Source organism: Anomalospiza imberbis, chromosome 16 (genome assembly GCF_031753505.1).
Source record: "Anomalospiza imberbis isolate Cuckoo-Finch-1a 21T00152 chromosome 16, ASM3175350v1, whole genome shotgun sequence".
NCBI classification, from domain to species: Eukaryota; Metazoa; Chordata; class Aves; order Passeriformes; family Viduidae; genus Anomalospiza; species Anomalospiza imberbis.
This window is the reverse complement of record NC_089696.1, coordinates 390,460-416,651: the sequence shown is the minus strand read 5'-3', so window position 1 is coordinate 416,651 and position 26,192 is coordinate 390,460. Positions and strand designations below refer to the sequence as shown.

The following is a 26,192-nucleotide window of genomic DNA, read 5'->3' as shown; positions in this document are numbered from 1 at the left end:
TTGCCATCGTCTGCAGTTACCCTCAATTGCAGATGACAGCAGTTCTGAAAGGTGTATTTCAGACTTTCATTATGTCAAAAATAGATAGGTTGCTCTACACATGCCTTCTTCAGTGTTCTGCCATCATCCGAAGGAGAGGTTGGTTTGTTTGTCAGGAAACAGGAATGGACAAACCTTGTCCTGAACAATTATGGTGAATTCTCTGTTCTTCTGGAGCTCCATCTGCGCAAAGTTTAATTTCCCTTGAGTCATAGCTGGACTGAATTGTTAAACACACTTGTTTCAACTCTCCTACAAGTGTCTATGGCTTTAGTTAAAGGTCTCTTTTATGGACAACTGCTAGTTCTGGGCATTTTTGCTTATTGTTCCTTTCACACCTTTAAGAAATGCTTTGAACATTGTGAAGAATGATTTGATTGCCAAGGTGGACCAGCTGTCTGGGGAGCAGGAGGTGCTGAAGGGAGAATTGGAAGCAACAAAGCAGGCCAAAGCCAAAATAGAAACCAGAGTCAAGGAGCTGGAGGAGGAGCTAAAGAGGTGAGTGATTGCCCCCCTGCCCCAAGGAACTGGGCGTGAAGAGTGGTAAACCCAGCTCTTCTGTTTTACTCAGTTTCACTTGTAGGATTAGCATTGGCATTCAAAGGTACTTTAGAGAGCACAAGAAGGCAGGATTAGGATTCTGAATCAGCAACTCCAAACCCAGGCTCCCTGGAATGGAGCATTAAGGGTGTAAATTTGCAATTAAAAGCCAACCAACCAACAGCAACCACCAAAACCACCCAAAGAAGGGGAGTTTCAAGACCAGTCGTTTTGAAGGAAACTGCCAAGAACTTGATCCTCCTAGCAGCCAGGAAAACTCTGAGAGAAGTGAATGCCCATTCATTTACTGAAAGAGCTCATACAGAATTGCACAAGAAATGTTTAAATGCCTATATCAGTAATTGTTTCATTGTTCATGTTAAGAGTAAGAAGAGGCAGAAGAGATTCTAAAGTCTGATACAGGAACATGCCATTTTTTATCTTCCTTTTAAACTAGAGAAACTAAAGCCCAACTGCCCAGCAAAGCCTGGGATGGTTTCACATCCATACACACAAAGCTGCCTCCTGGAGCTCAGAGTAGAACAGTTCCGCTGTGGCTGGCTGTGCATGACTGCAGGTGCTCAGGGCAGAGGACAGGCTTTGTTCTCCAGCTGGAATCTAGAAGGTTCTGTAGTCTGAGCTCAGAATCACTAAGAATAACACAGACTGATCTCTTTATTGTTCACAATGTCTGAAATGAAAGTAGTCTTGCAAGCAGGGAGATGTTCTAAAATGCCTTTTGTAATGCCTCATAAAGTAGGAGTTCAAAGAAACTGAAAGCACTCACTTAAATACTTCCAATATTTTTTATCAGGGTTTGGTGTTCTTTACCATTTTGGCAAACTGTTCTTCATGTTAGGGGCTTTTTTCACTGTATTGAATCACAAAGAATCAGAGAATGTACTGAAACCAGAAGCAGTCCACCAGAAGCACTTAAGCCAGCATTTTCCCTGTTGAAAATGGCTCAGTTCTCATCAAATATTTGAATGCAGATGCTGGTTCAGAAACAGAAACTGGCTGGATTCTTCCAGTGGTCAGTATTTTGGTGCTCACAACAAATGTTTGAAAAAGAAAGGGGTGAGGTCAGTGAAGCTGTTCAGAGTAATGTGCTGGAAGAGGGAGGGAAAATGCCAGAGGAGCATCTCAGCATTTGTACACTTGGTACAGATGGTGATGGATGCAGCCAGACTTCCCATAGCTGGTTCTCTTCCCAAAGCCAGCCATGGTGTCACTTGCTGTTTTGATTCCTTTCTTCCTGTTTCCTAGAGTGAAATCTGAAGCAATTGTTGCCCGACGAGAGCCCAAAGAGGAGGTGGAGGATGTAAGCAGCTATCTCTGTACAGAATTGGTATATGACATTACTAAAATGCCTGCGGGGAAAGGGGGTTGATTTACTTACCTGTATTGCTTCATGTATATGAGTCCTGAGATGCAGATTGATGTGCCTTTGTTAGCAGTGAGGGCAAGGGTGGTGAATGGGTTGTGGCTGATGAGCATGAAATCCCTGCATACAACTTTCAGACCAGAATCTGGCACAGAGGAGCAGCCGACCCAGTGGCAGTACCACTGCGTACGATGTAGTTTCTGAGGCTGGGTGCTAGAGCACTGCCCTGCTCAATACCATCCTAATTTAGAATTAAAATCTAGTGTGCAGTGGGGATTCTCTCAGGGTGTTATGACTGTCAGGCTTCTCCAGAAGAGCCTGTCCCCCTGTAGGCAGTGAAGATCTAGCTGTGAGGACATCATGCAGTGAAATCCAGCTTACACAGCCAGCTTTGCAACAGTGACTACCACCATGTCTTAGTGCTGTGTTTTTCTTGTTAATACTTTTCCATAAGCCAGTATTGCCTATTACAGCGTACAGGCAGAGAAGGCTCGTGGGCTATTCTTCTAGGACAGCTCTTGAAACTGTTTTGGCTGGGATAGAGGCTGTTCAACAAAGACCAACTGTAGCTGAAAAAAAAAAAAAAAAAGGCAAATCAAGCAGTAACAAGATTTTCCTTGTAAATGTCCCTGCTAGGACAGGGAATTCAATACATTTATTTATGTCATGTTACTGTTTTCTTTCTTACACAAGGTATCAGAGCAGGTTTGGTTTTAGCCTAGATCTCTTGTCTTATTTGGAGTGAACTTGATCTGTTGAGAATTTAGGTAGATGGGAACATTTTCAAGTTGTGCTCATGAGCTGCTGAAGAGCGTTGGATTTGTTTTCAGCTGAATGGACAGGAGAGGTCTGGTTTCTTTTATAATTAAAAAAAATAAGTGATAAATTCCTTTTTGTTTATACAGTTCTTGTTTTGACTAGTCATACAGATTTGATTCAAAGTCCAGGGAGGCTAGAGAGGGACTTGGTTAATTTGTGCTGTTCCAGCCCTCAGCAGCACTTACCAGCCAGGCTGAGCTTGGGAATTGCCACAGTCTAGCACAACCCTGTGCCACCTCCTAGTAATGAGTTCCCAAAACTCTTTCTTTTTTCAGTCTTTATTTTGGGCAGATATTTTTTTAGTCGTGTTGTTCTCATTTTCCACTCAAGAGACAAAACAGACTTTCATTCATTTTGTTCCCAACCCAAAGCTGCCTATGCCCTCATTAGAAGGTCAGTTTGTGTCACCAAAGAGGAAAAGGCGTTTCCTTACTTTCCTGTATCCTACCTTTATCCATCTGTACTAACAGAACACCTCCTTGCAGTCCTCCTGAGGGGGCAGATGACATTATGTGGTGCTACCTGCTGTTTATGACTGGCTTTGCTACTGAATTAAATCTTTGGTTTCCAGATTTCTGGACCAACAGACCACTGTCAATTCTTACCATTCCTTGCAGACTATCAAAGCACCTTGCTGACAATAGTCCCACACTGGGGTCTGTGTATGTGAGGGCTACGTGTTCAAGTTGGTGGTGATTCTCATTCTTGTTTCTGTGGGTTTGCTGAACACCCAGAGATCCATGGCCGTAGGTCGGAGCTCAGTGTCTGAATTAGCTCCTCAAATGGGGAAATGGGGGTGAAATCAAACAGGGCATGAGAAGAACTAACAAATATGTGTCTGTCCCCTGACTTGCCCGGTACTAACCTCAATCCCATTCCATCTTTTGTTGGCTGAAGCAGTGCTCCTCCCCTCTGCAGGACAACATTCCCATTGCCCAGCGCCGACGCTTCACCCGTGTGGAGATGGCCCGGGTCCTGATGGAGCGCAACCAGTACAAGGAGAGGCTGATGGAGCTCCAAGAGGCTGTCAGGTGGACAGAGATGATCAGGTGAGGCTGGGTGTTACGTAACATTCCTGTTTAGGACATAACCTGTTCATGTTTTACCTTGTGGTCAATGCAACCCCTACTGATACAGGGTTGAGAAGTACTGGGAGTTTTCCAGACTGTAGATGCTTCTCTCCTAATACCAATTCTTTCTCTCTTGTTCTTGAACCTTCACTGCAAATCTCATGTTGCTGCCGTTATTTGGAGACACTGGACAGTTGTTTGTCTTGCTTGTTTCTTGTGTGCTTATTAATCTGGAAGAAGCTCTAGGGAGAAGTATTGTTGCTGATTGAGGAGTTCTAAAGGCTACAGCTTGAAGTGACTAATGCTAGATTCTGTAGTTCCCACACTGTGGCAGACAGTGTTACAGAGAGCTGATAATCACATTAAACACGCTTACTTGCCTTTTACATCAGCCTTGATACTTAAAGTGGTTGGGTGTGCTTGCATTGAAGACCACGGCATGTCTGTTTCCCTGGTGTCTTTTGAAACATGTTAGAATGAATTCTGACTTTCAACATGGCTTCCTTGATGGAAATGACCTGATGCTTGGCAGAGATGCAGAAATTAACTTGTTTCTGCTTTGTTTGTCCTTAGAGCTTCCCGTGAGCACCCATCCGTTCAGGAGAAGAAGAAATCCACCATTTGGCAATTGTAAGTTCTTTGGTTGTTCGTGCAAGATTAGGAAAATGAGGAGTGTTGCCATTTCTACTTCAGACAACAACTTAGTAGACTGACATTAATGTCATATAGAAGTGTTGTTGGCTTAACCCTTTTGCCTTCAAGGGCTTCCTTTGTCCTTAGTGAAGTTAAGATCAGATCTGACCATGCGCATTGATTTTTGTTTCACAAGCTGAAAAAATTCATGAGTATCCTGGAATGGAAACTTTCATACTCTCTGTCCTGGTTTAGGAGGACATACTTGCAGTCAGTTGTAATAAAGGGCTGTTTTCAAGAGGTGCCTATTTCTGGAAGCTAAAAACATCTTATGCCAATCAAACCAAGGATGTAGGTCTGGGTTTGAAGTAGAGCAGTTTTTGTTACAGGCTTACAGCCTTTGATCCCAACCTCTTGCTTCCCATTTTGTGTATCTATGGGGCCTGTCTCCCCAGGCACCTTTTCTCTTACTTGTTACCCTTTTTCTGTCCCTAGCTTCAGCCGTCTGTTCAGCTCTTCCTCCAGTCCTCCCCCAGCAAAGAGGACCTACCCCTCTGTGAATATCCACTACAAGTCTCCCACCACGGCGGGGTTCAGCCAGCGACGCAGCCACACCATGTGTCAGATCTCCTCCGGCAGCCGCACCCTCGAGTTCTTCCCTGACGAGTGAGTTGCAGGGCTGTGTGCCAAGCCAGGCTCCCCTGCAGCTTTCCCAAATAACATCAGTGTTTGAAATAAGCTGTTTTCCACTTTGGAAACAGTCTGTGTGATGTTAGTATGTCTCTGTTCTCTGTGGTTTATCTTCCTGAGCTTTCACTCATTGGTTACTGTATGGATGGGTTCAGCAAACCTTGTCCTCCCGAATATACAGTATCCATGGCTTTTCAGGCCGTGATGGATCATCTCAGCAGGGACGACAGGAGCTCAAGGTGGCCTCACTCTAGTTCTACACTTGTATTTGCAGACCGGGATGGAATGAAGGAGGGTTTTTGTGGTGGAGTGTGATGGCAGCATCAGGACAAAGGGATGACATGTCTGCACAACCCTTTTGACAAGGGGTTTAAGTGAAGATAAAAGTTCTCTCCACGGCACATTAAAGTTCCAGTACTTGGTTTTAATCTTAACCATGCTAAAAATGAGCCAGTGGGTGTTGCTACTACAGTCTTACCCAAATTCTTTGTGTCGCTGAGATGAAGGGAGAAAACTCTTCAGTGATTTACATGACTTTACAATGTGTTCTGCCATTGCAAAGGTTGTTTGGTTTCACATGGGGTGTGTTTTTGTGGAAGGACTTTGGAGAATGTGGTGGTAAAGTAGAATAACTTCTACTGTAAAAAGGATTTCTTGAAAAGACAATGGATCTTGTAGAAGGGTAAATTTAAACTTTTTAGATACCCACTGCCCGTATTCCATATTTTTCTGTGATGACATCTCACAGTCATGCTGTGGTGTCTGAATACTTCTCAGCAGTGTTTTACATAATGGGGGTGCCCACAGGATTACATTTTTCTGCTGATGTTGCTTGTACCTCAAAAACCTTTTGAGAGCTGGAGCTGACAAACAGCATTTGTTTATATTAAAACGTGTCTAAAAACTCATGCATCAATTTTTGGTTTTAACCTTTGCCAGTGCAAAGCTAGAGTTGTTATGTTGGACCCAGAAGTTACTGCACATTTTCCTTGTCAGCAGACAAAGCTTAAAAATGGACAGAAGAATCCATAGTTGACTTTAATGAGGAGGGAAAGAACTGAAAGTGCCTTCCTGATGGAGACATTAGATTAGTAAATTGTAACAGCTCAGCAAAAATTGGTGTGATCTCCTAGACAGGTTTTAGAGAAGGATTATTCCCTGTTTCTGAAGGGCTCTTGGATCATAAGAGGTGACGACAGTGACTTGGCTTGCCACATTGCTCAGGTGACAGGTCAGAACTGCCTGTGTCTGTTTCTCAATGGAGTTTTTCTGTCTCTGACTCCCTACATCTCTTTTCACAGCTGGATTTGGTTTGTTGTGTGTGTCCTCCCTGATACTGGCCACACTCCCTTCACCCTCAGCTCCTCTCTTTAACCATCAGCTGGGTGACACTGTGCTTCCCTCCTCAGTGACTGCACGTCCTCGGCACGCCGTGAGCAGAAGCGAGAGCAGTACCGGCAGGTCCGGGAGCATGTGCGGAACGATGATGGGCGGTTGCAGGCCTGTGGCTGGAGCCTCCCAGCCAAGTACAAGCAGGTAAGGGACCATGCTCTGGACTGGCTGAGTGGAAGGTGACTTTAATCATTAACTAAGGACCTTAGTCATTAGCTATTTAATTTAGAGGTACCATGTGTATGTTTTGTTTGTATGATAATTGTAGGCACAGACCAAATTTATGTTCTGTATATCTCCACCAAAGTCAATGGAGGGACATTCCTCTGCATGAAAGTACTGAAATTGAAAAGTACCCTAAACCAAAAGTACTCTAAACCAGAGTCCAGTTCTTTTCAAAAAAATTTCCTTTGTCATAATTGGGCTGGAACATTAGTTGTTTCATTTATACTCTGAGAACTTTAACAGTCATTTAGTATGGAAAACAAATGTGATTTATGCCCACTTCTTCCCATCAGTAACATAAAATCAACCAACATCAGCCTCATTTGCTGGCTTGTGACACATTTAACTGGTTAGAGACCTCCTGAAAGGGAGGAGCCTGGCAGCATGGCTTGGAGGTTTCAGGCCATAGAGTCATTAAGTTTGGAAAAGACTTTTAAAATCATCAAATCCAACTGTCATGATGGAAGGGAATGCTAGTGTCCTGACTCTTTGCAGGGAACATCCTTTCTCTATCAGCAGGGCAATGTGTAGCCTTTGTTGGCCATCAATGGGGCACTGATGATTGTGAGATGGTCTGTTGGGTGTGCTGCTCCTCTCCCCTTAAGGACACTGTTTAACACAAGATGTGGTAGGAAGCCTCAGCAGCAGCCACCTCTGGTTGGTTCTGTCACACTGATTCCATCTCTCTTGCCATATCCTGGTGTTTGCAGCTTTGTACTGTCTTTTTTGTCTTCTCTCTCCCTAGCTGAGTCCCAGTGGTGGTCAGGAAGACACTCGCATGAAAAATGTCCCTGTGCCTGTATATTGTCGCCCACTAGTAGAGAAGGACCCAACTATGAAGGTACGTTGTTTCTGCTTACCATGCAGTCTAGAAAAGGGACATGAAATAAGCCAAGGATTGGGTCAATAAACCTGCCATTTTTACAACTAGAGTATTCTTTTGACATTATATATGCCAAATTCTATCTTCCACTTCCTTTTTTGGAATGGTGGTTTGTAGTGAATGTAGGAAAAAGTATTTTAGGACAAAATTCTCAGCTGGTTCTGGTTGCTAGGTCCCTTGCTGCTCCCTGACATCTTTTGCTTTTTTGAGACAATTCATCAACAAGAGCAATATTTTATGCTTCTAATGCTTTTGCTAAGACTCCTCAGGGTGTAATGAAAACTGATGTAAAAATTCATGAAAATGACCAAGTGAAAGTGAAAATGCATTTCATCACTCCTTAGATTCTACTGTTGACCAGAATTCACTGGTAACAGGCCAGTATTATCTGCAGTAGATTTTTGTGAAGCTATGTCTATTAATACTAGAATGTTTTGAGTAGAATTGCAGTTGGGTATAAGTGGTCGTCTGTGTAGGTGGCAGACTTACCTGCTGGAACTGGTTGTTTTGAAATAGCCAGTTTGTCATTACTTCATTCAGAGATGATTTTTAGAAGTCATCCTGACGGTTAAATTCTAAGAAAATTTTATGCTGTTGTTTCTAGAAGGTTCTAGGTGTGATCATTAGATAATGTTCTGTGCAGCATCTTTCCTTTAAGGTTTTGGATAAATCTAATATTTCTGTAGTCCTCTTCCAGGCATTCTCTTAAAAAGCTCCCTGGAAATAATTCATAGGAGGTTAGCTGGATTTGATTTCAGAAAACTACTTATTTGGGAGCTAAACCTGCAGACTGTTTTTCCACACTTCCAGAGATGGGGCAGCCACAGGCTTCTCTGAGCAACCTCACCAGCCTCACACCCTCACAGGGAAGAATCTCCTTCTAATATCTCATTTAACCTGTCTTCTGTCAGTTTGAACACACTAAATATCTGCCATATCCTGGCTTGCTTTGCTACAGTGACTAAAAAGCAGTGATGTTGCTCTGTAGCGATCCTCTGCCTTACCTCCATCAATCCAGATATCTTCTAGTAGAAATCATCAAGATCTGGTGTTTCCAGCTAAATGTTTTAGATGTTTGACATGCGACAGTTCTCCACAAAGGTGCCTAAATTCAAAGCGACCACAGAGCCTGCAGAATTCTTAGTTCATATTTCTGCTTCTGTTTCTTAGCTGTGGTGTGCAGCTGGAGTAAATCTCTCAGGATGGAGACCTTTGGAACAGGAACCTGGGAATGGGCAGAAACTAGATCCTGGGCATGATCCCCTCACCTGTGACAGGGAAGTGGAAGGCGAGAACAACAAAAGTAACCATACGTCTCCTGAGAAAAAAAAGGTCAGAAAATAAAGTGAATTTTTTTCCCTCCGATGTTTTTTCTCATTTCATCTGTACCACACCCCCTCTCTCAGTATCTTTGTACTATGCCATAAAATGCTCTTGTACTTGTGGGACAGTGCTGTGGTGTGCTGGCTCTTCTGTAACTTTTGGTGTGATTTGGGACAAATCATCCAGTATAAAGTTTTCCAACTTTTGCTTTTGAAATGTTTGGAATTTTGAATAAAATCCTAATAGTAAGGGCAATTAAATGCCTGATTGAGGTTGCTAGGAAGATTATATAGCCCTCATAATTGTAAATTAATAAATACATTCAGGCAAAGCTTTGTTAAAAGAACACGGTCTGTGAGTCCATTTGGGCCTCTTGAGATTTAATCCAGTTCTGGTTTTTGGTAGTCTTAAGTGATTTTTTTTTTTTTTTTTTTTTTCCCTGTTTAAAGAACCAAGCTGTAATTTGCAGATAATCATACAATATTTTATGCTGTCTGGTTTGTAGGGTTTTTCTCCACACCTTATACTGCTGCCTTATACTCTCCCAAGACCAGCTTGCTTAAGCTGATCAGTTGGGTGCATCCCAGACTCATGGCATTCTGATTAACCGAATATTCAGTGATATATTTGTCAGACATCTCAACAGAAGAATTAGTGGCCAAATTGCTCTTGCCCTAAGGAGTCAGACAGGCTCTTTGGCCAATGCTCTGGATACTAGTGCAGCAACATGAATGGAATCAAATTAATAAAAATAAAAATATAACTGGTTAGACAACAACATAAAAAAGAAAAATTTCTTCTATAGTTCTACTGTAGAATAGAATATATAATTTAAAATAAATTACACCATGTGTAAATGTTGCCAAGCACTGTTAAGCTCATGTTGATCCAAGAGAAGTGCTGATCACGCCCATGTGTGTCTGCTGTCCTGAAGGCAAAGGAGCTCCATGAGATGGATGCCACATCCAGCCGTGTCTGGATCCTCACTAGCACGCTGTCAACCAGTAAAGTCGTGATAATTGATGCCAACCAGCCTGGCACAGTGGTGGACCAATTCACTGTCTGCAACGCTCACGTGCTCTGCATCTCCAGCATCCCTGGTGAGTGCAGCCCATGCTGGGGTCTGCACACGGTCACCTGCCCCACTGAGGAGTAATAGACATCCTCACTTGGGAGCTAACCCCTGGGCTTTGTTGTGTTCTGTACTTGTTCCCCAAAATCATAATCCAGATCTTGCTTTTCTGTGGAGGTCCCTCCCTGTTCAGTATTCAGTAAGTCATTCCTTTGATACACAAAGGGTGTTTTTTGGAAGCAGGAGTGAGCCTTGTTGGACATGGAAGGGCTCTGTACCTGCCTTGGGTACTGATACTAGGGATGAGGGGATCTGCTGTGGATCAGGCTGATGGATGGTGTGGTACTTCCCCAGGGTGGTGAGCTCTGAAGGATCAGAATCTCCCATCATTAGGGTGACTTCAGGAGCACATTAAATTAGCAGCAATAGCTTGATTTACATGAGAACCTGTTCTTTGCCTTCAGCGGCCAGTGAGAGTGACTATCCCCCAGGCGAGATCTTCCTGGAGGGGGATGTGAATCCCGAAGAGTCAGCCGGAGCAGATGGTGTCTTGGCAGGGATCACACTGGTGGGCTGTGCAACCCGCTGCAATGTGCCACGAAGCAACTGTTCCTCACGTGGGGACACACCTGTTCTGGACAAGGGACAGAGTAAGTTTTGGGATGTAAAACTTAGTGACATATCAATTACAGCTAATCCTGTACGAGCTCATGGTGTTACAGCCACATCCTCTTGTGCCCAAATTATGCATTTCAGAGGCCTCCACAATTTTGTTACTATGATACAGGAGTACCAAAGGCCCTTTTGGTACATTTCTTCTTAGAGCTCTCCTTTCTTCTCTGATACACATGCTGCAGCCTGGTTGCAGGAGTCATACAGCCTCCTACATGCTACATTTGGGCATGTGGGATGTTTGCCCTGCTACAGGTGCTGCTTTTCTGATTATTTTGTTCCCTGAGTGTTGGGAAGCCGATTAAGCTCACATGCACATCATAGTGCTGCCCTTGCTGACTCCATACTGTAGTGACAGCCTCGAATCACTTCCAGTGCTGTGCTGTGCTAGTCACAGATTATGCTTCACTTGAAAATAGTGTCTGTTTCCCTTCCAGGCAGAAGATACCTGATGAGCTGCTGTGTCTGTGGCACAGGCTCAGGGCTTGATTGAATTTGGCAAGGAAAGATAAATTAAAGAATTGACAGCCTGATACCTATATAGTTAACTGTCACCATAGAGCAGGACAGGAACGAGAAGACTCCAAGTCAAAGGCTAGAGAATGAACTCCGATTTATTACAAATGCACCGCTCTATTTATAGAGAACATCGTGCGGACTAATTTCATTGGTCTTAGAGTAAAAACACTCACACCATTGGTGTGCAGTGAATGATGCACGGTGGCAGAACATATCTATAAACAATGTGAACAGCAAGATCGATTAGAGAATTTTTTACATTCTTTCCCATCTGTCTCCCAGGCTCTCGCCTGGTTAGAAAACTTTCTCTTTTTCTCTCTGACTGAACTGAGAATATCCACAGTTAACTCACCAACTGATCCTTCAGCGTGTCTCACATTGTTCATTGTCCTCCAGGTGAGGTGGCTCCTGTCTGCAATGGGAAGATCAACCAGTCTCAGTCTACTGAGGAGGCAACAGAGGCTACAGAGGTACCAGAAAGCAGCGTCAGCGAGGCAGAGCTGACACAGACCCGGCCCGGGCCCCTCACCGAGCACGTGTTCACAGACCCTGTCCCAGCCCAGGCACCCAGGCAGAATGGGTAGGTGAGCTGGGGTCAGAATAATGGTTCTGTTCTATTACTGATCAGTTCTGTTTTCATAAGCTTTGTGATAAGAGAAGCAGCCTGATCTTCTGATAAAGTGTCAGACGTCTATCAGTTTTGTGCCCAAGCAATTTTACAGATGGGATAACAGGGAAGGAAAAAAATGTAATGAAAACAGACGTGGCTCAGCCTGCAACTGACTGGATTAGCTGTTAAAATGCAAATATTTGACCTCTCACTATGAATTTAGACCTGTGGTTAAGGCAGATCTCCCAAAGTACGTGTACAGTTCATGTTCTTACTGAAGGAGCTTACCTTTACGTGTGTAGAAATGATTGATTTATTCTAGTAGTACCTCTGATGTGTTGTAAAAATAACCAAGAAAGCATATTCACCACTCAAAAAGTTCTTAAGACAAACAAAGCTGATGTGATGGCCTGAAGAATAGGGTGGAAGTCTTGGATACAGATTGTTCCTGAATGCCGATGTTGTTCTAAGTTGTTTCTGTTGAAGCTGGAAATGAACAGAGAAAATATTGTTTGTGTAATAGTCTTGCTAAACGCAGGCTCTGTAGATTTGAAATACTTGTTGTTGGTAAGGGGAGGAGAAAGGAAATACTGTAAATATAATACAGATTTGCAGGTGAAAACTACCAAAGAGAAGGAAGCAATTGGTGTCTTCAAGGGCCCATACCTGTCTGTGAGTGCCAGGCTGTGGGCCTGGGTGGGCATTCTGTGCACTGCTGCTGCTAAATCTCTAATACTGTTCTTTTGCCTCTTCAGGGAGAATGGGCAGCTGAAGATGGAGCCCAGCACAACATTGCCAGATCAGGAGTCAACCAGGGATGCTGGAACCTGCACCAGTGCAGCCCCCACCATGTGGCTGGGAGCTCAGAATGGCTGGTGTGTTCCCCTTGGCCTGGCAGATCTCTGTGTCACCTCCCTGCTCTGGGGTCTATTTTTCAAGTCCAAACACATTTTGTTCACTCCTTGTTTCTGGAGAAGGTTTCCATTCCTCATTTCATTGCTCAGCTCATCATAGTCTCAGGAATTTAGCATCACTTTCTTACCTCACCTCCACCTTTCCTACCAGAAGGGAAGACTCAAACCTGGGCAGGCTGAAAGTATGGGGCCCTGCTGCTAACCCTCCCCAATTTGTCCTCTCTCTCACAGGCTTTATGTGCACTCGGCTGTGTCCAGCTGGAAGAAATGTCTGCACTCAATAAAACTGAAGGACTCTGTGCTGAGCCTGGTGTAAGTGTGTGTTCCAAGGGACCTGAAGGAGAAGGTTCAGGGCCTGAGTGATGCTTTAGAGGGGACTAGCAGATCTTGGTCGTAGACTTACAGAATCACAGAATGGTTTGGATTGGAAGGGACCTTAAAGATCCTCGTTTCAACTCCCTGCCCTGAGGAAGGATACCTACCACTAGACCACGTTGCTCCAAGCCTCATCCACATTCCCAGCCTTGAACACTTCCAAGGATGTGGCAGCCACAACTTTTTCTTTACTTTCCTAAGTGCATTGTTTTGTGAGAGAAGTTTCCCAAGGTTTTTGTAATGGGAAAGCCTCATACCAACCCATTTTCCTGCTCAGCTGCGGTCTTGACCTGATTCAGTGAATACATGTCTAGCAATATCAGATGGAAGTAAATGGTAGGAGAAAGGCAAAATTTCACTGAGGGGTAAATTAGGGGGGATTTGTTGAAATTGATGGTGTTTGTATTGTGAAGGAGAAGAATTCCCTCAACAGAAAACTTACAGATGTAATCTTACTGCAGTGAAGGTTAAGAGGTGTGACCTCTTGCAGGATGTTCCTGCAATGCTAAACTGACTAGGAATTCTGGAGACTTTGTAAAGATGGTGTGTATGGATGGCAGGAAGAGTTTTTGAGTCCCTCATTTCTACTGCATTTTTAATGTTTTTACTATCCTGTTATTTCAGGCATGTGAAAGGGAGGGTCCTGGTTGCTCTGGCAGATGGAACACTAGCCATATTCCATCGGGGAGAAGGTAAGAATCAATGTAATAGAGAAAACAAAATTTGGCTGAAAGTGTAGCAGTGGATTAAACGCTCTTCCAGAGGTGAGGAAGTTGCTGGCTGCTGGGGTACAAACACCGAGTTTAAACACATGGCTATTATAATCACTATCCCAAACCATCTCAGGTGTACTCTAACACCACTTCCTGAGCTTTTCTGAACAAAAATGTGTGTATGTACTGTGTAGTACATGTGGAGTAAATGTGACACTTATAGGAATACATATGCTGTGCAGTTGTTTGAGATACACTTAGTAAATTCAATTTCTGGTCCTCTTCACTGCTGTGGGTTTTGTTTCCCTATGACTTGAGCAGTCTTAGCTACGTTCACATCTGACAGCGCATGGGGATTTGCTAACTATGTCTAATGTTGGCATATAAAGAACTTAGTTATTAATTGAGTAGCAGTTCATTCAGCAAGCAGAAATACAGACATTTCTGGGCTTGTGCAATTCAAATTTTGATTCAGCCTTTGTCATGAGCTCAAGCCTGACCATTGACACATCAAAATTGTTCCCATCAGAAATAAGATAAAGCTTCATGACATAGAGGCTTCCTGTCTGTGAAAAGCACAATATCTGCCCGGTTAGTTAAAAATAAGAGTGAGAGAAGGGAGATCTGATTCCTTTTCCTGGATTTAACACTTTGGGTGAATTAAGTTGTAGGTCTGTGATGTGAGGAAGCCTCATCACAAGGACTGTATGGCCCATTTCCTTTTAAGTTTCTGCATAGTCTTATTCAGCTGTCTTCCTTCTTCTCTCACTGCTTTTGTTGCACTTGTTAGAGAAGCCTGTTCACTTCATTGCAATAAAGGATGTTTAAATTGGCCTGATTTGAGAGCTGTCAGACATCAAACTAAACTTGATCGCTACATGTTTCATAAGGGTAAGGCTGTGCCTGAAGCAGGAGTCATAGGAAGGTCACAGACATAAGAAAACTGAGCATTTGAGTATCAGCTAAGCCTGTATACCAGGATACATATAGAAAGGTAGAGGATTCTGTTGTATGCTCACATGTCATGGAGGAGATGCATCTTCCCACACTTGTTTTTCACCTCAGATGGTCAGTGGGATCTCAGTAATTACCACCTGATGGATCTTGGCCACACTCACCACTCCATCCGTTGCATGGCTGTGGTCTATGATAGAGTCTGGTGTGGCTACAAGAACAAAATCCATGTTATCCAGCCGAAGACAATGCAGATTGAGGTAAGAGAGCACATACATGTCTATGCGTGCACACACTTGGGTTGTATTTATTCTTAACCGCTCTTGACCAAAATTGTCAGTCTGGGTCATGTTATGATCTAATCTGCCAGGGGTTATTTGTTCCTTCCTCCCTTTGCAGAGCAGAATTCTATCAGTAGGTCTAAACTGACAATTTTCTTTGCCTTTACTAGAGAGTCTATGGGGCCATGTACTGTCCAAACATAGGTGTTTGTTTTCCAGTGACTCTTCACATATAATCTGAGGCTTCTCCATCTTTAGGCATTATGGCACAAAGGAACAGTACAGTTAGTAAGCCCCTGGGATCCCATTAAAGGGAAAACAATGTTTAGAGCCTTTTGGGTGAAAATCAGTACAGTGGTGTTGGTACAAATCTGAGAATGCTTGAAATAATTCTCATTGAGGAGAGAAGAAGTGCTGGATCTGAAGTTCACATTACTGAGCCAAAGCAGTTTGATCCTTGGAATTTATCCTGGAGTTGTGTGTTTTCCTTTTCTGTCAAGTACATCGAAAGCTCTTGCTGTCTAAATGCCCTTGCTCCTGAAGTGGTCAGAAAAGACCATCAATTCTGCAAAGCTGCCAGACAGCTGCTCAAGCAAAGGACTTTTTGTGTACAGTAATGAACTGCTGGGATCAGCTGGCATTAACACAGTTTCTCCAAGATCTCTGGAACTCAAACAAGTGATCTCAGTTGAAAATTGAGTATATGTATATGTGGAGTATAGACAATGGCAAAACTTCTGTGAACTCACATTGGTATTTTAGAAATCCTTTGATGCCCATCCTCGTCGGGAGAGCCAGGTGCGACAGCTGGCATGGATTGGAGATGGCGTATGGGTTTCCATCCGTCTGGACTCCACGCTGAGGCTCTACCATGCCCACAGCCATCAACATCTGCAGGATGTCGACATTGAGCCTTACGTCAGCAAGATGCTAGGTGAGGGTCTGTTGCTTACTAAGCTCGAGGCAGAATTTGCCCAAAGCAAACCTTGCCCAAAGTCATCACTGACTGCCCAACTCTCATTCATGCTTCCTAGGCACTGGAAAGCTGGGCTTCTCCTTTGTACGGATCACAGCCTTACTCATTGCTGGCAACCGCCTTTGGGTGGGCACCGGGAACGGTGTTGTCATCTCCATTCCCCTGACTGAGAGTAAGTGACATTTATTGAAAGTACTCTTGCATCCCCCCTTAAAAAAAAAATAAGCTTTTAGGTGTTATTTGTGCAGCATGGCAGGTGGTTCAGGCAGGCTGATGCTTTCCTGACATTTGACACCCTTTAATCATAGCCATTTCAGGGAGAAGATCCAAGAGTATGAGCAGCCCTGGACCTTGACAGAGCAGAGTGATGTGAACTGATTCTGTAGCTAATGTGAAACAGGAGAAACAAAGCTTTGGGAATTGTAGTAAGTCTCCAAAAGGAGGTCATGGGATGAGAAGTCACCAGGAAGATCTCCTTAGAAATTCCACTTTGGCCTAATCATCTAAATGTCTCCATAGCAGAATTTTCCAAAAACTGAGCTTAGAAAAGCTCTGTTTACTCAGATTAGGGCTCAGCTTTATCAGACAAGTAGAAATAGGTATCCTACACCAAATCCAGCCTGGTGAGGGGACCCAGCAGTAAGAGTAAATAGGTGACTCTCTGGAGCTGGAAGTTTAGTTGAAGCTGTTACTAGTCCTGTTCTGAGCCTGCCTGTCAGTATCTTATTTTGAAGGTCTTATCCAGATCACCATGGGGAAGTAGGATTTGAGACTAATTGCAATTGCTTTCAACAGAAAGCAGCCAAATGTATGTTTCCTCACCAATGCTCACAGGAAAGCTGAGAAACAAATACCTCTTGTGTAAAAAGAGCAAACCTCTTGTGATCCTCCTGGAAGTCAGGCTTGGGATGGTCTCCTCTGAGGGCAAGGAAGCTGGATATGCCTGGGGTTAACACCAGGAGGGCAGTGACATGGTCCTATTCATGCATTGCAATTTTGGTCTTGTTTCTGAGTTCCTTTCTGAAGCCCATTCTGTCTTAAGGTTGCTGTCCTTGTTCTGAGTTAAACTTTTTCCCTGCTGTAAAACCAATTGCTTTATCTTTGTGTGTTCCTGTAAAAAATGTAGTAAGCAAGAAAATCTCACTAAATATGTAGCAGTGGATCCTTGTGACAAGGTCCCTCTCCCACCTCAGATGCCACATCTGTCCCTGTATGGTAAGAGCAAAGCAAGCAAGAACAGTGTTAGTATGAACTAATAGGAGTTTCTGTGGTTGTTTCTCTAGGCTTTATACTCTTTTTGTTGCCCTCAAATGATCTCCCAGTAATCACCTTTTTCTTCTCTCCTATCCTACCCGTCACTTCCCATGCCCCTCTGTGTTCCCAACTCCCTGCCTGTGCCTAGCTGTAGTCCTCCACCGCGGCCAACTCCTTGGGCTCCGGGGTAAGTCCGTTGCCTCCCCTCCACAGCTGTCATTCCTTTTGCACCCATCTCCCTATGTAGTCATTCTCCTACCTTCCATTCTGCCATTCAACTTCTCTCCATCCATTTTTCCTCATCACTTTTTTGTTTTAAGTTGCATTAGAGAACAGCAATCAGAGACAATCATGTAAATATCCTCATTTCCCACAGCTATAAAACAATGTTTTCCATCTCATTGTTGATCTTTCTGGTTTTTTGTGTTAAGGCTAATTCTTCAACAATGGTTCCCTTACTGTGGTAGACCAGTTTGAGATGGGGACAGGAAAGGTTCATTCAGTCAGAAGCAGGAAGCAGGAGTAGAGTGTTTTTCCAAGGTTTCCCTTGGTCATCCTTTGTTTTCCAAGGATACTTCTTTCGTCAGTTTCAGGCCAATGGCAGGTGGTGCTATGGCACCTGTCAGCTGTAAGTTATCAAACAAGATGTTGAACCCAAGGGGACTTGATAAGCATGAAGAATTGTTTAGGTTTGTGCCAGTTAAGGCAGGATCTCAGTTCAAATTTCATGCCTTTCTAGGGTCAGAAATTAGAGGGGCTTTTTTCTCACTCAGAGACATTCATGTGGCTGTCCAGATGCATTATCAACATGTCTCCTCCTTTTAAAGTATCTGATATTAGTTGCAGTAAAAAGCCAGATACTGTACACACATTGACTCTCATTCTTCCATCAATGTATTTGTGCTTGTCCCACTGTCCTGGCTTGAGCCTGATAGGTTAAAGTCTCTTTTGTCCAAGTCATGTAACTGAAATTCACCCAAAGTTAAAACACAGAACTACAGATAATTAATGAAGCAATCAACCTCTCTCACAGAAAAGTGAAAGCTGCCTGGTTTGATAGTGTTCCTGTTGTACTGATGTGGGTGCATGCAGAAGGGAAGCATCTCCCACCCTGAGCTCAGAGCACTGTTGCTTGGTGAGTGGAAACTGTCACATTCTGGGAGCCTGGTCATGAAGGATACTGGGCCCTGAGCCCTCCTTGGAAGCTGTGGATGGTGAGCATCTGAAAGATGTTCATTGCTGGAGTAGCTGACAATGCGGTGTCGTGGTTAAATCAAGAAATGAGGAAGGACATTCACTTCTGTGATGGCTCTGAGTGGGCTGGGAGGCTTCACTAGGCCCAGAGACTGCTTTCAGCAGCATGTGTGCTCATTACTGGGCATGAGCAAAGGAGTTGACTTGGAAGTTGAGCAATGTCACTAATCCAGAGCAGAAATTCTCCTCCAGGTGCCTTCTGGAGACAGTGGACACTTTGGGTACCCTGCCAGCTACAAAAGACCAAGGTTGATCCTAGGAGAGCGGGTTATTTCTGGAAGCTGGACAGGATCACTGCTGGTGACTCCAGTCTAGCTTGCCCCAGGCTAAAAGAGAGGAACTGTGTAATCTGCTGTGGTCTCCTCCATCACATCATTCATAAAAGACCTTGAAAGAGACCTGCACCTTTAAAGGTTTTCCTTCACAGCTCATGAGTTTTCTCTCTGACTGAGTCCCTTCTGTAAAGGGGACTCAAAGCTATCACTGATGGTGTTCTTGCTCTGTCTCCAGCCAACAAGACTTCACCAACCTCTGGAGAGGGCAGTCGCTCTGGTGGGGTCATCCACGTGTATGGTGATGACAACAGTGACAAATCTGCCAGCAGCTTCATTCCCTACTGCTCCATGGCTCAGGCACAGCTCTGCTTCCATGGCCACCGTGATGCTGTCAAGTTCTTTGTCTCTGTGCCAGGTAAGCACAGCTCTCTTTCAGCAGGTGGTTGTCCCTCCATCCCTTTTGTAGCAGGAGCTTGAGCTGGTCTGCAGCAGACTAAGGTCCAGGCCATGGCTGGCGCTTCCTGTGGTTCACACATCTGTATTTATACTGGAGTGACTGCCAGATTTGAGTAACAGAAAGAGTTGGTCTGCACAATGTGTTTGTATGCATGTGAACTGTGTGGGGGCTGAGCAGAGGCACTGACAGCACCTCTGTCCTCTCCTAGGCAATGTCCTTGCGACCCTGAACGGGAGTGTGTTGGACAGCCCTTCGGAGAACCCCAGCACAGCAGCCACTGAGACCGAGGGTCAGAAGCTAAAGAACGTCCTGGTGCTGAGTGGAGGAGAAGGGTATATTGATTTCCGGATTGGTAAGTGCCCTTGGTGGGAGGCATCTGGAAAGTGGGTGCATAGCTGTGGTCATGGAGAGAGGCACCACTGTTGTGGAGAGCCAAAGCAAAAAAGCCCCACACTGTTTCTCCTGCATCTGGCTGTGAGGGTAAATAAGGATGTTCCTTGCACAGCACAAGGCTGTCAACCTGTGCCCTGTGGCTGCAGTGCCACACAGCTGTAGTGATGCCTGCAAAATTGAGAACAAAACAACACAGTTTTGAGACGATATTAATATAGAAAGTAATACAAAAGCAGGTCTTTAACTGGAGGCCTCCAGGTACAAGATACACACATGATACCGGACTTCTACACTTTTTTAAGTTAAACAAATTAGCATAGTTAATAAATATTGTCCAATTAGAAGAGTAGTTGGTTAGGTAATTTTCCCCAGGTTCCGCCCCACTGGAGTTGGTCCAAGAGCTTTGCCCCACATTTATTACGTCTATGATGCATGGTAAAAAGCAAGATATTCTTGGTTGACTAAAGAGGCTAGACTTAATAGTATTTCAGGAACATGTTAGAAGGTTAGCTTACTGTTCTAAAATTTAGGGGGAAAGGGTAGGAAAAGTACTGGGAGCTACAGCCATGCATTAGCAATCTACAAAGCAACAAATATATTAAAACTATCATAAAATAGCATCAGTATGAATGGCTTTGGAAAGGACAAATGCATCTGTGCCACTGGCTCCAAACATTGCTGCCCCACTACGATTACCCATGCTGCTGAGGGTGCTCTGTGTGTAAAAATTTGCTTCCCTGAAAGGAAGGGTGTTTTTTGCTGCTGCTGGAGCTCGTTTGTCGCATCCATGCAGTCCAGCTTCCGAATAGAATGGGGTTGCTGTAAATGTTCTCATTTACACAGAGAAAGATCTCAGTTCACAGTATCTGTTATCAGACTGCTGGGACTCTAAAAGGGGTATTGGCCTCTTTAGAGTATTCCATAGCATTTTCTTTCCTGCCATTTTTACTCTCTGTGTTCTCTCTTCAGGGGATGGGGAAGATGATGAGACAGAAGAGAATGCGGGAGATGCCACCCAGGTGAAGCCAGTACTTTCCAAGGCTGAACGGAGCCACATTATTGTGTGGCAAGTATCATACATCCCTGAGTGAGAATTCCTCTTTTCCCACAATGTAAGTGTCCCTCCTCCCACCTGAATGCCACAATGTACATACAGAACGCCTGCATTATAACTCCTGCTGGAAACTGACCCTGGACAACTGCAACGGTTCCTGCCTTGGACTGTGACCCCCTTGAACCTCTGAACTCGTAGCTTTCAACTCGGGCCCGTATGCTTTTGGCGTGGTTAGGTTCTTGTTCTGCTCTGGAGCTGGCATCTAAAAGGAGAGAAATGGCAGTACACCATGGAGGGAGCTTGGAGCCAGGACTGTGGGAAACCTTTGCCCAGTGTCAGGAGGGGCAGCTGGAGGGGGGTGGCTCAGGTTCTTGGGCATGTTGCCTCACTCCCATCTGCATGAGAAAGAAGTGCGTCCCAGGCATTCCCTGCCAGTGATGGTGAATCACTTCTGCAGCACCCCAGCAGAAATCCTTCTAGTTCACCAGTAGACTCTTCATCTTATCCTTATTCACCCTTAAGCACAGAATAACATCCTCTGGACTTAGAGCAACTAAGGGTCCAAGGAAGCCTCCAAAGAGCATCATGGTTTCAGCAGCACTTTGGCTCTGGGGCTGAAGAAGGCGGTAGCACCCTTACTGTGGGGAATCACATTCTCCATCAATGCAGGGGGAAAGTCCCTTCCTCTGCTGCTGCTTTTGCCTCAGCAGTCACGTGCAGGGTACCTGCCTATGTGTGTCCCAAGAGAATTGTTTGGTGGGCTCAGATGGAAGATAGGTGTTTGATTGTCAAGGCCAAACAGCAGTAGTAGCAAAAGGGTACCAGAATGTTGCTTTTTTAAGAAAAGGCAAGGCTTTTAACTGTCCCTTCCACAAAAGCCATACAAAAAAGAATTCCTGAGTTCATTCTGAAAGGTTAATGTGGTTATCTCTGCATTGCATTTGGTGGCTTTTAAAAGACAGGTGAGGGCAGATGGTGTTGATCTGCTATGAGTTCTGCATTAACACATTGAGTTTGCCTCATCTCAAGGCTGTGTCTACTTTTTAGGATGTGCTGGAAGGAGATCTCTTTTCACAGAGACTTAGAAAACAGAGACTTGGCAGTTGGTTAGGACAACTGCAGTCAAGGCTATGTCTTACTTGATGTCACACAGCAAAAAGAATTGAGGCTAGATTCCTGACATCTTTTACCTAATATCACAAGCACTGACTGTGCTAGTAAGATGTTTGAAAAGCTGGAAAATTCTGACTCCTGGAAAAAATTGACAGCCCCCAAGAAAAGTGGTGATAGCCCTTTCTGTTTAAGCAATGCTGATTGCAGATGTGCATCCTGCTTACAAAAGAAGCAGCAAAAATTGGGGCCAGGGAGAGTGGTTTTAAGATCAAGATGAAGAATATGAAAGTTACAGGTGTAGAGACAGTGGTGTCTTCTCCCTTTCTGACATTGTCTCACAAGGACAAATTCTGTGTCCATTGAACATTCTTTCCTGGCTGTGCAGGAGTAGGACAAGTTGCATTTGTTAGTGACGAATTTGGAAGCTCCTGGTGGTCCTCTGGTTTTTTTGTCTGACCTGTACAGCACTCCAGGATTCAGAGAGATGTCCTTATGACAGTATGGGGACAACTGGGCAAGCCTCCATCTCCTGGAAAGCTCCCTACTGTGTCCTGTGCTTGCTGCCATGGACCAGGCTTGCAGATCCTGGTGTACTGCAGAGATGCCATATTCCCAGGGGATGCTCTAACATGTGGCATCTCTCCTGATACAGCAGCACCTAAACAGTCTTTGTATCCACAGTTCAGGAAAGGTTGTGGCATACATTTTCCCTGCAAGAAGGCAAGAGACATCTCTGGTGAACAGAAGCCTCAGCCAGCCACCGGGGTGCCCATGCTACGTGTGAGCAGTGCTGGTAACATGTACCCATCACAACACTCCTCCCCAAGGCAGGAATCCAGCCAGAGGGCATCTTCCAGGCATCCGCATACTGGGCTCTGTGACTGGCACAAGGTTAAGGGATACATGGAGCCACCACCTGCATGCCAGGAGACCTTTCACCAGGGACATTTTGCTGGGGCACTGCTGACCATGCCAGGCTTCTCATTCACTTTTGCCATATGCTTTCTGCTAGGAAGACCTCTTTGGATCCCAACACAGAGCGCATTGAAGTAAACAATAGAACATTTAGAGCACAGATTCCACTGTCATGTAATAGTTCATCGGTTAGGGCCAGGCAAATTTCAGAATTTGGGCTAGTTAAAGGGAGAAAGAAGCCCTGGTAGGGTTCAGTTCCTTTACTCTGTTAGTTCTTCCATAGAAAAGTCAGATTTGCAGCATTTGTGCCACTGACTGTTCTGTATCTGGTATGAGCAGTTGAAGGGACAGCACTTGATCTCCTGTCACCCACTGGGCCCTAACAACACACAGGAATCTCCCATCAGATTCCTTTCCAGCTCAATGCCATGGTTTCCTCCAAGAGAAGCACATGGCCTAGAGGAGCAGCTGCAGGGGGAGACCCAGCCTCTGCTGATAGCTCCTATAGCCTTGGGTTGCTGCTGGGCATCAAGGTGAGAACTAACTGGCTTCAGTACGCTTCTCTGTCATATCTCCACTGTGATGTATGTAAGTATCTTGTATGTTACAAAAGGATTTTTAAAAGTGTCTTAAGGCCTGTAAACTCCGCTGTTTGGTCTGAAGATGGCATTCTGTAAAGAGCCTGCTGTACGAATATGTTCCCGTGCTTTGTCCCCTATGCTGTCAACAACAAACCGTATCTGTTCTGTATGTAATAAACATGTTAACATCAGCTTGGGCAGTATGTTGTGTTCCTATGAAGGCACTGGGACTGCTGCTCAGTCTTTAACAGGACACTTGCAAGGGTGGGAATGCAGCTCAAGTGTTCCCTGTTGAGCATTTCAGTGGCAAGAAATGAAATGTGGATGGCTCACAAGGTCAGAGCAGAAGGGGCTGGTCCAGCAAGCAACAGTGCAATCTGTAACTTGTACCAGCAGCAGAAACAAAAGGTGGAAATATAAGGTGGCACAACTTCAGAAGTAGAAGCTGGAGCAGAGAAGCATTCACTTGCTGGCTTGCTGGAACGTTAGTCAGGGTGGCCCTTTCAGGCCACCAGGAACTTGTGGAAAAGACGGGAGACGAGCACATCCGATGATGTCCGACAGGTCTCGTTTATTCAAAATATGCAAATACATTTATAACTATAATAATGAAGTTCATGCATATTGCAAAAGCTAAGCTCCTTATTGGTTTATGCTGCAAAGGCCATCTCCACCCCTCGGGACTTTCCAGTTTGCATGCTCCTCATTCCTGTGATTAATGTAGCTTTGTTTTTCTACCCTTACATTCTGGTTGCACATCTTATTATTGCCTAAAAGCTGCCTAATATCAGCACAGCAACCTTCAAGGGCACAACAGCCTTGAGGCCTCAGCCCCTCTTAACTAACTGAACTGTATCGTGTCCTTTAACCCTTAGCCAGTCGTTTACAAAACTCTCCACAGGAACTGCCAGGGATAACACATCAGGTCAGTTTACAACAATGTACAGGGTGGCACTGCACAGTCCCATAGGCATTGCTGATATCAGCATCACTTGACTGCAGGGAGCCCCTCAGTCCCAGCAGCATTTGGACACCTTCATAATTATTTTGTAGAACTGCATCAACTTAAGGGCTAGACATGGCAATGAACCATGTCCTTAAGACTGGAGAGGAGCATCTTCTGCCCCGAGCAGGGAGCCCTAAGGTGAGTCACCTCTGTGACCAACACACACACTGTGGCGTGGCACAGGCCAGGGTGTAGTACAACTGACAATGCCTCTGCAGTTAATGGAGGCACCTCAACAATGAGGTTTGGAAATGTGTGCTGCGATCAATCCTAAATCCCTGGGGCTGCACCCTTTGAAACAGGCAGGAGCAGTTTCAGCAGGGCCCTGGGTGAAGTACAGCCATGTCAGGTGGCTAAGGAAGCAGGTCACTGCCAACATCCTTCAGACAATCCCCCTACATTGGCCAACAATGTGTGAGGAAATGTACACGTTTGGGAGGCTCATCAGAACTTACAGCATGTTCTGGGCGTGGAATCCAAAACATGGCAAACAGGCTGTGCAGCATCCCATAAGGGACCTTCACTATTAGGGAAAGGCTCACAGGCTGCCAGGGCTCTGTGAGAAGACACCCATTTCCCCATTTCATGACCCTGAGCTCACCAGCAGGTCCTAGCTGTCATGGTAAGTACCACCTTGACCCTCACCTGGACAGGGGCCCTTTCCTCCTATGGCCCAGGAGCCTCACTGAAGCACAACCTGAGGTCCTCAACATGTAACTCTGTCAGTCTCCAGCCACTCCTGAATGGACTCCTTGGACCCAGGGGGCTGGATTTCAGAGATCCCACCTAACCCAAGCTGCTGCTGAGTCTGTGCCTTATCAGCTCCATCTGCTTTTGCTGTTGGCTTGGCTCCCTTTACATACTTTGATCATGGGTCATTTCTTGCCTTTCTGGGGCTGCTGTGACCAGCACTTAGGTCTGCCCGCTGTGGTCAGATTCTGTGTGCCCCCTCAGGGAGACACTTTCTCTGCTGGTGCTACATTTAGATCCCAGGTGTGCAGAACAGAGGACTAGACTGTTCTACTCATCCCATCTGACTCACATCTCTCTCCCATCTCCCTTGTTCTTGGTTTGTGTTCAGTAGAACCTCAATCATGGTGCAGACAGGAACACAACAGCTCATCTCAGTGCCCAGCAGTGGAGACTAAGAATCAGACAAACTACCTTCCAGCCACAGCAACTGCCATGGGAAGAGGCTCACAGCCTCAAACAGTGCCTTTAACACTACTCCTGATTCTCCCTCTTCTGGATTCTCCCATTCCTTCTGAAGCCAGATCTGGCACATGCTCTGCCATGCCCCTGCCACAACAAGGCAGGCTCAGTTCTGCTCCTTGTCACAGGACCAGCTTGTAACTCACAAGAAAAGCCTTCCTTCATATCCCATAGCATCTTAACCCTTCAGGAGCCTCTGGTGAGGAACCCTACGGAAATACAGGTAGCCAATGTCAATCTGTGTGCTCCTGCCTGATGACAGCCATTTCCTGCTGGCTGGGGCCACATGTTCCCAGCTTCATCCAGGCCACACACACTGGATGGAGCAGAGTCCAGTTTGTGCTCTCCCTCAAAAATCCCTTCAGGCTATTTGTGATTTCAGGATGTTGCAGTAAATGGAACACCACCTCCTGACTACCTGCAGACACAGGAACTAAACAGTTACTTCTGCAGGGAATTGATGTATAGAGCTGAACAGCTCTTGTGCTCCTTCCACCCACGCCCAGACCAGACCCTCCAACAGCCTTTGACACAGCAGCAGCATCCGCAGCCCCTACAAGAGCTTAGGAGCTGCATCTTTTAATGTTCATAACA

General features: G+C 45.0%; 1 protein-coding gene across 31 annotated transcripts in view; it reads left to right on the top strand.

The window, feature by feature from the left end:
* MAPK8IP3 (mitogen-activated protein kinase 8 interacting protein 3) overlaps positions 1 to 23,571 on the top strand; it is a 73,602-nt gene extending 50,031 nt beyond the window's left edge. For 11 of the 31 annotated variants that reach the window (XM_068206393.1, XM_068206378.1, XM_068206392.1 and 8 more), the window contains 21 exons: positions 385 to 537; positions 1,846 to 1,927; positions 3,680 to 3,831; positions 4,426 to 4,482; positions 4,981 to 5,151; positions 6,585 to 6,711; positions 7,538 to 7,633; positions 8,846 to 9,007; positions 9,933 to 10,098; positions 10,535 to 10,720; positions 11,658 to 11,841; positions 12,627 to 12,746; positions 13,017 to 13,097; positions 13,785 to 13,852; positions 14,939 to 15,087; positions 15,871 to 16,042; positions 16,143 to 16,256; positions 17,487 to 17,525; positions 19,103 to 19,282; positions 19,533 to 19,676; positions 20,687 to 23,571. In XM_068206393.1, the coding sequence (XP_068062494.1) occupies positions 385 to 537; positions 1,846 to 1,927; positions 3,680 to 3,831; positions 4,426 to 4,482; positions 4,981 to 5,151; positions 6,585 to 6,711; positions 7,538 to 7,633; positions 8,846 to 9,007; positions 9,933 to 10,098; positions 10,535 to 10,720; positions 11,658 to 11,841; positions 12,627 to 12,746; positions 13,017 to 13,097; positions 13,785 to 13,852; positions 14,939 to 15,087; positions 15,871 to 16,042; positions 16,143 to 16,256; positions 17,487 to 17,525; positions 19,103 to 19,282; positions 19,533 to 19,676; positions 20,687 to 20,808 (2,725 nt within the window). In that variant the 3' untranslated portion in view covers positions 20,809 to 23,571. The remainder of the gene's footprint in view (positions 1 to 384; positions 538 to 1,845; positions 1,928 to 3,679; positions 3,832 to 4,425; positions 4,483 to 4,980; positions 5,152 to 6,584; positions 6,712 to 7,537; positions 7,634 to 8,845; positions 9,008 to 9,932; positions 10,099 to 10,534; positions 10,721 to 11,657; positions 11,842 to 12,626; positions 12,747 to 13,016; positions 13,098 to 13,784; positions 13,853 to 14,938; positions 15,088 to 15,870; positions 16,043 to 16,142; positions 16,257 to 17,486; positions 17,526 to 19,102; positions 19,283 to 19,532; positions 19,677 to 20,686) is intronic. The other 20 variants (XM_068206395.1, XM_068206386.1, XM_068206385.1 and 17 more) reach the window with 8 other exon arrangements.
* The last annotated feature ends 2,621 nt before the right edge of the window (positions 23,572 to 26,192 follow it).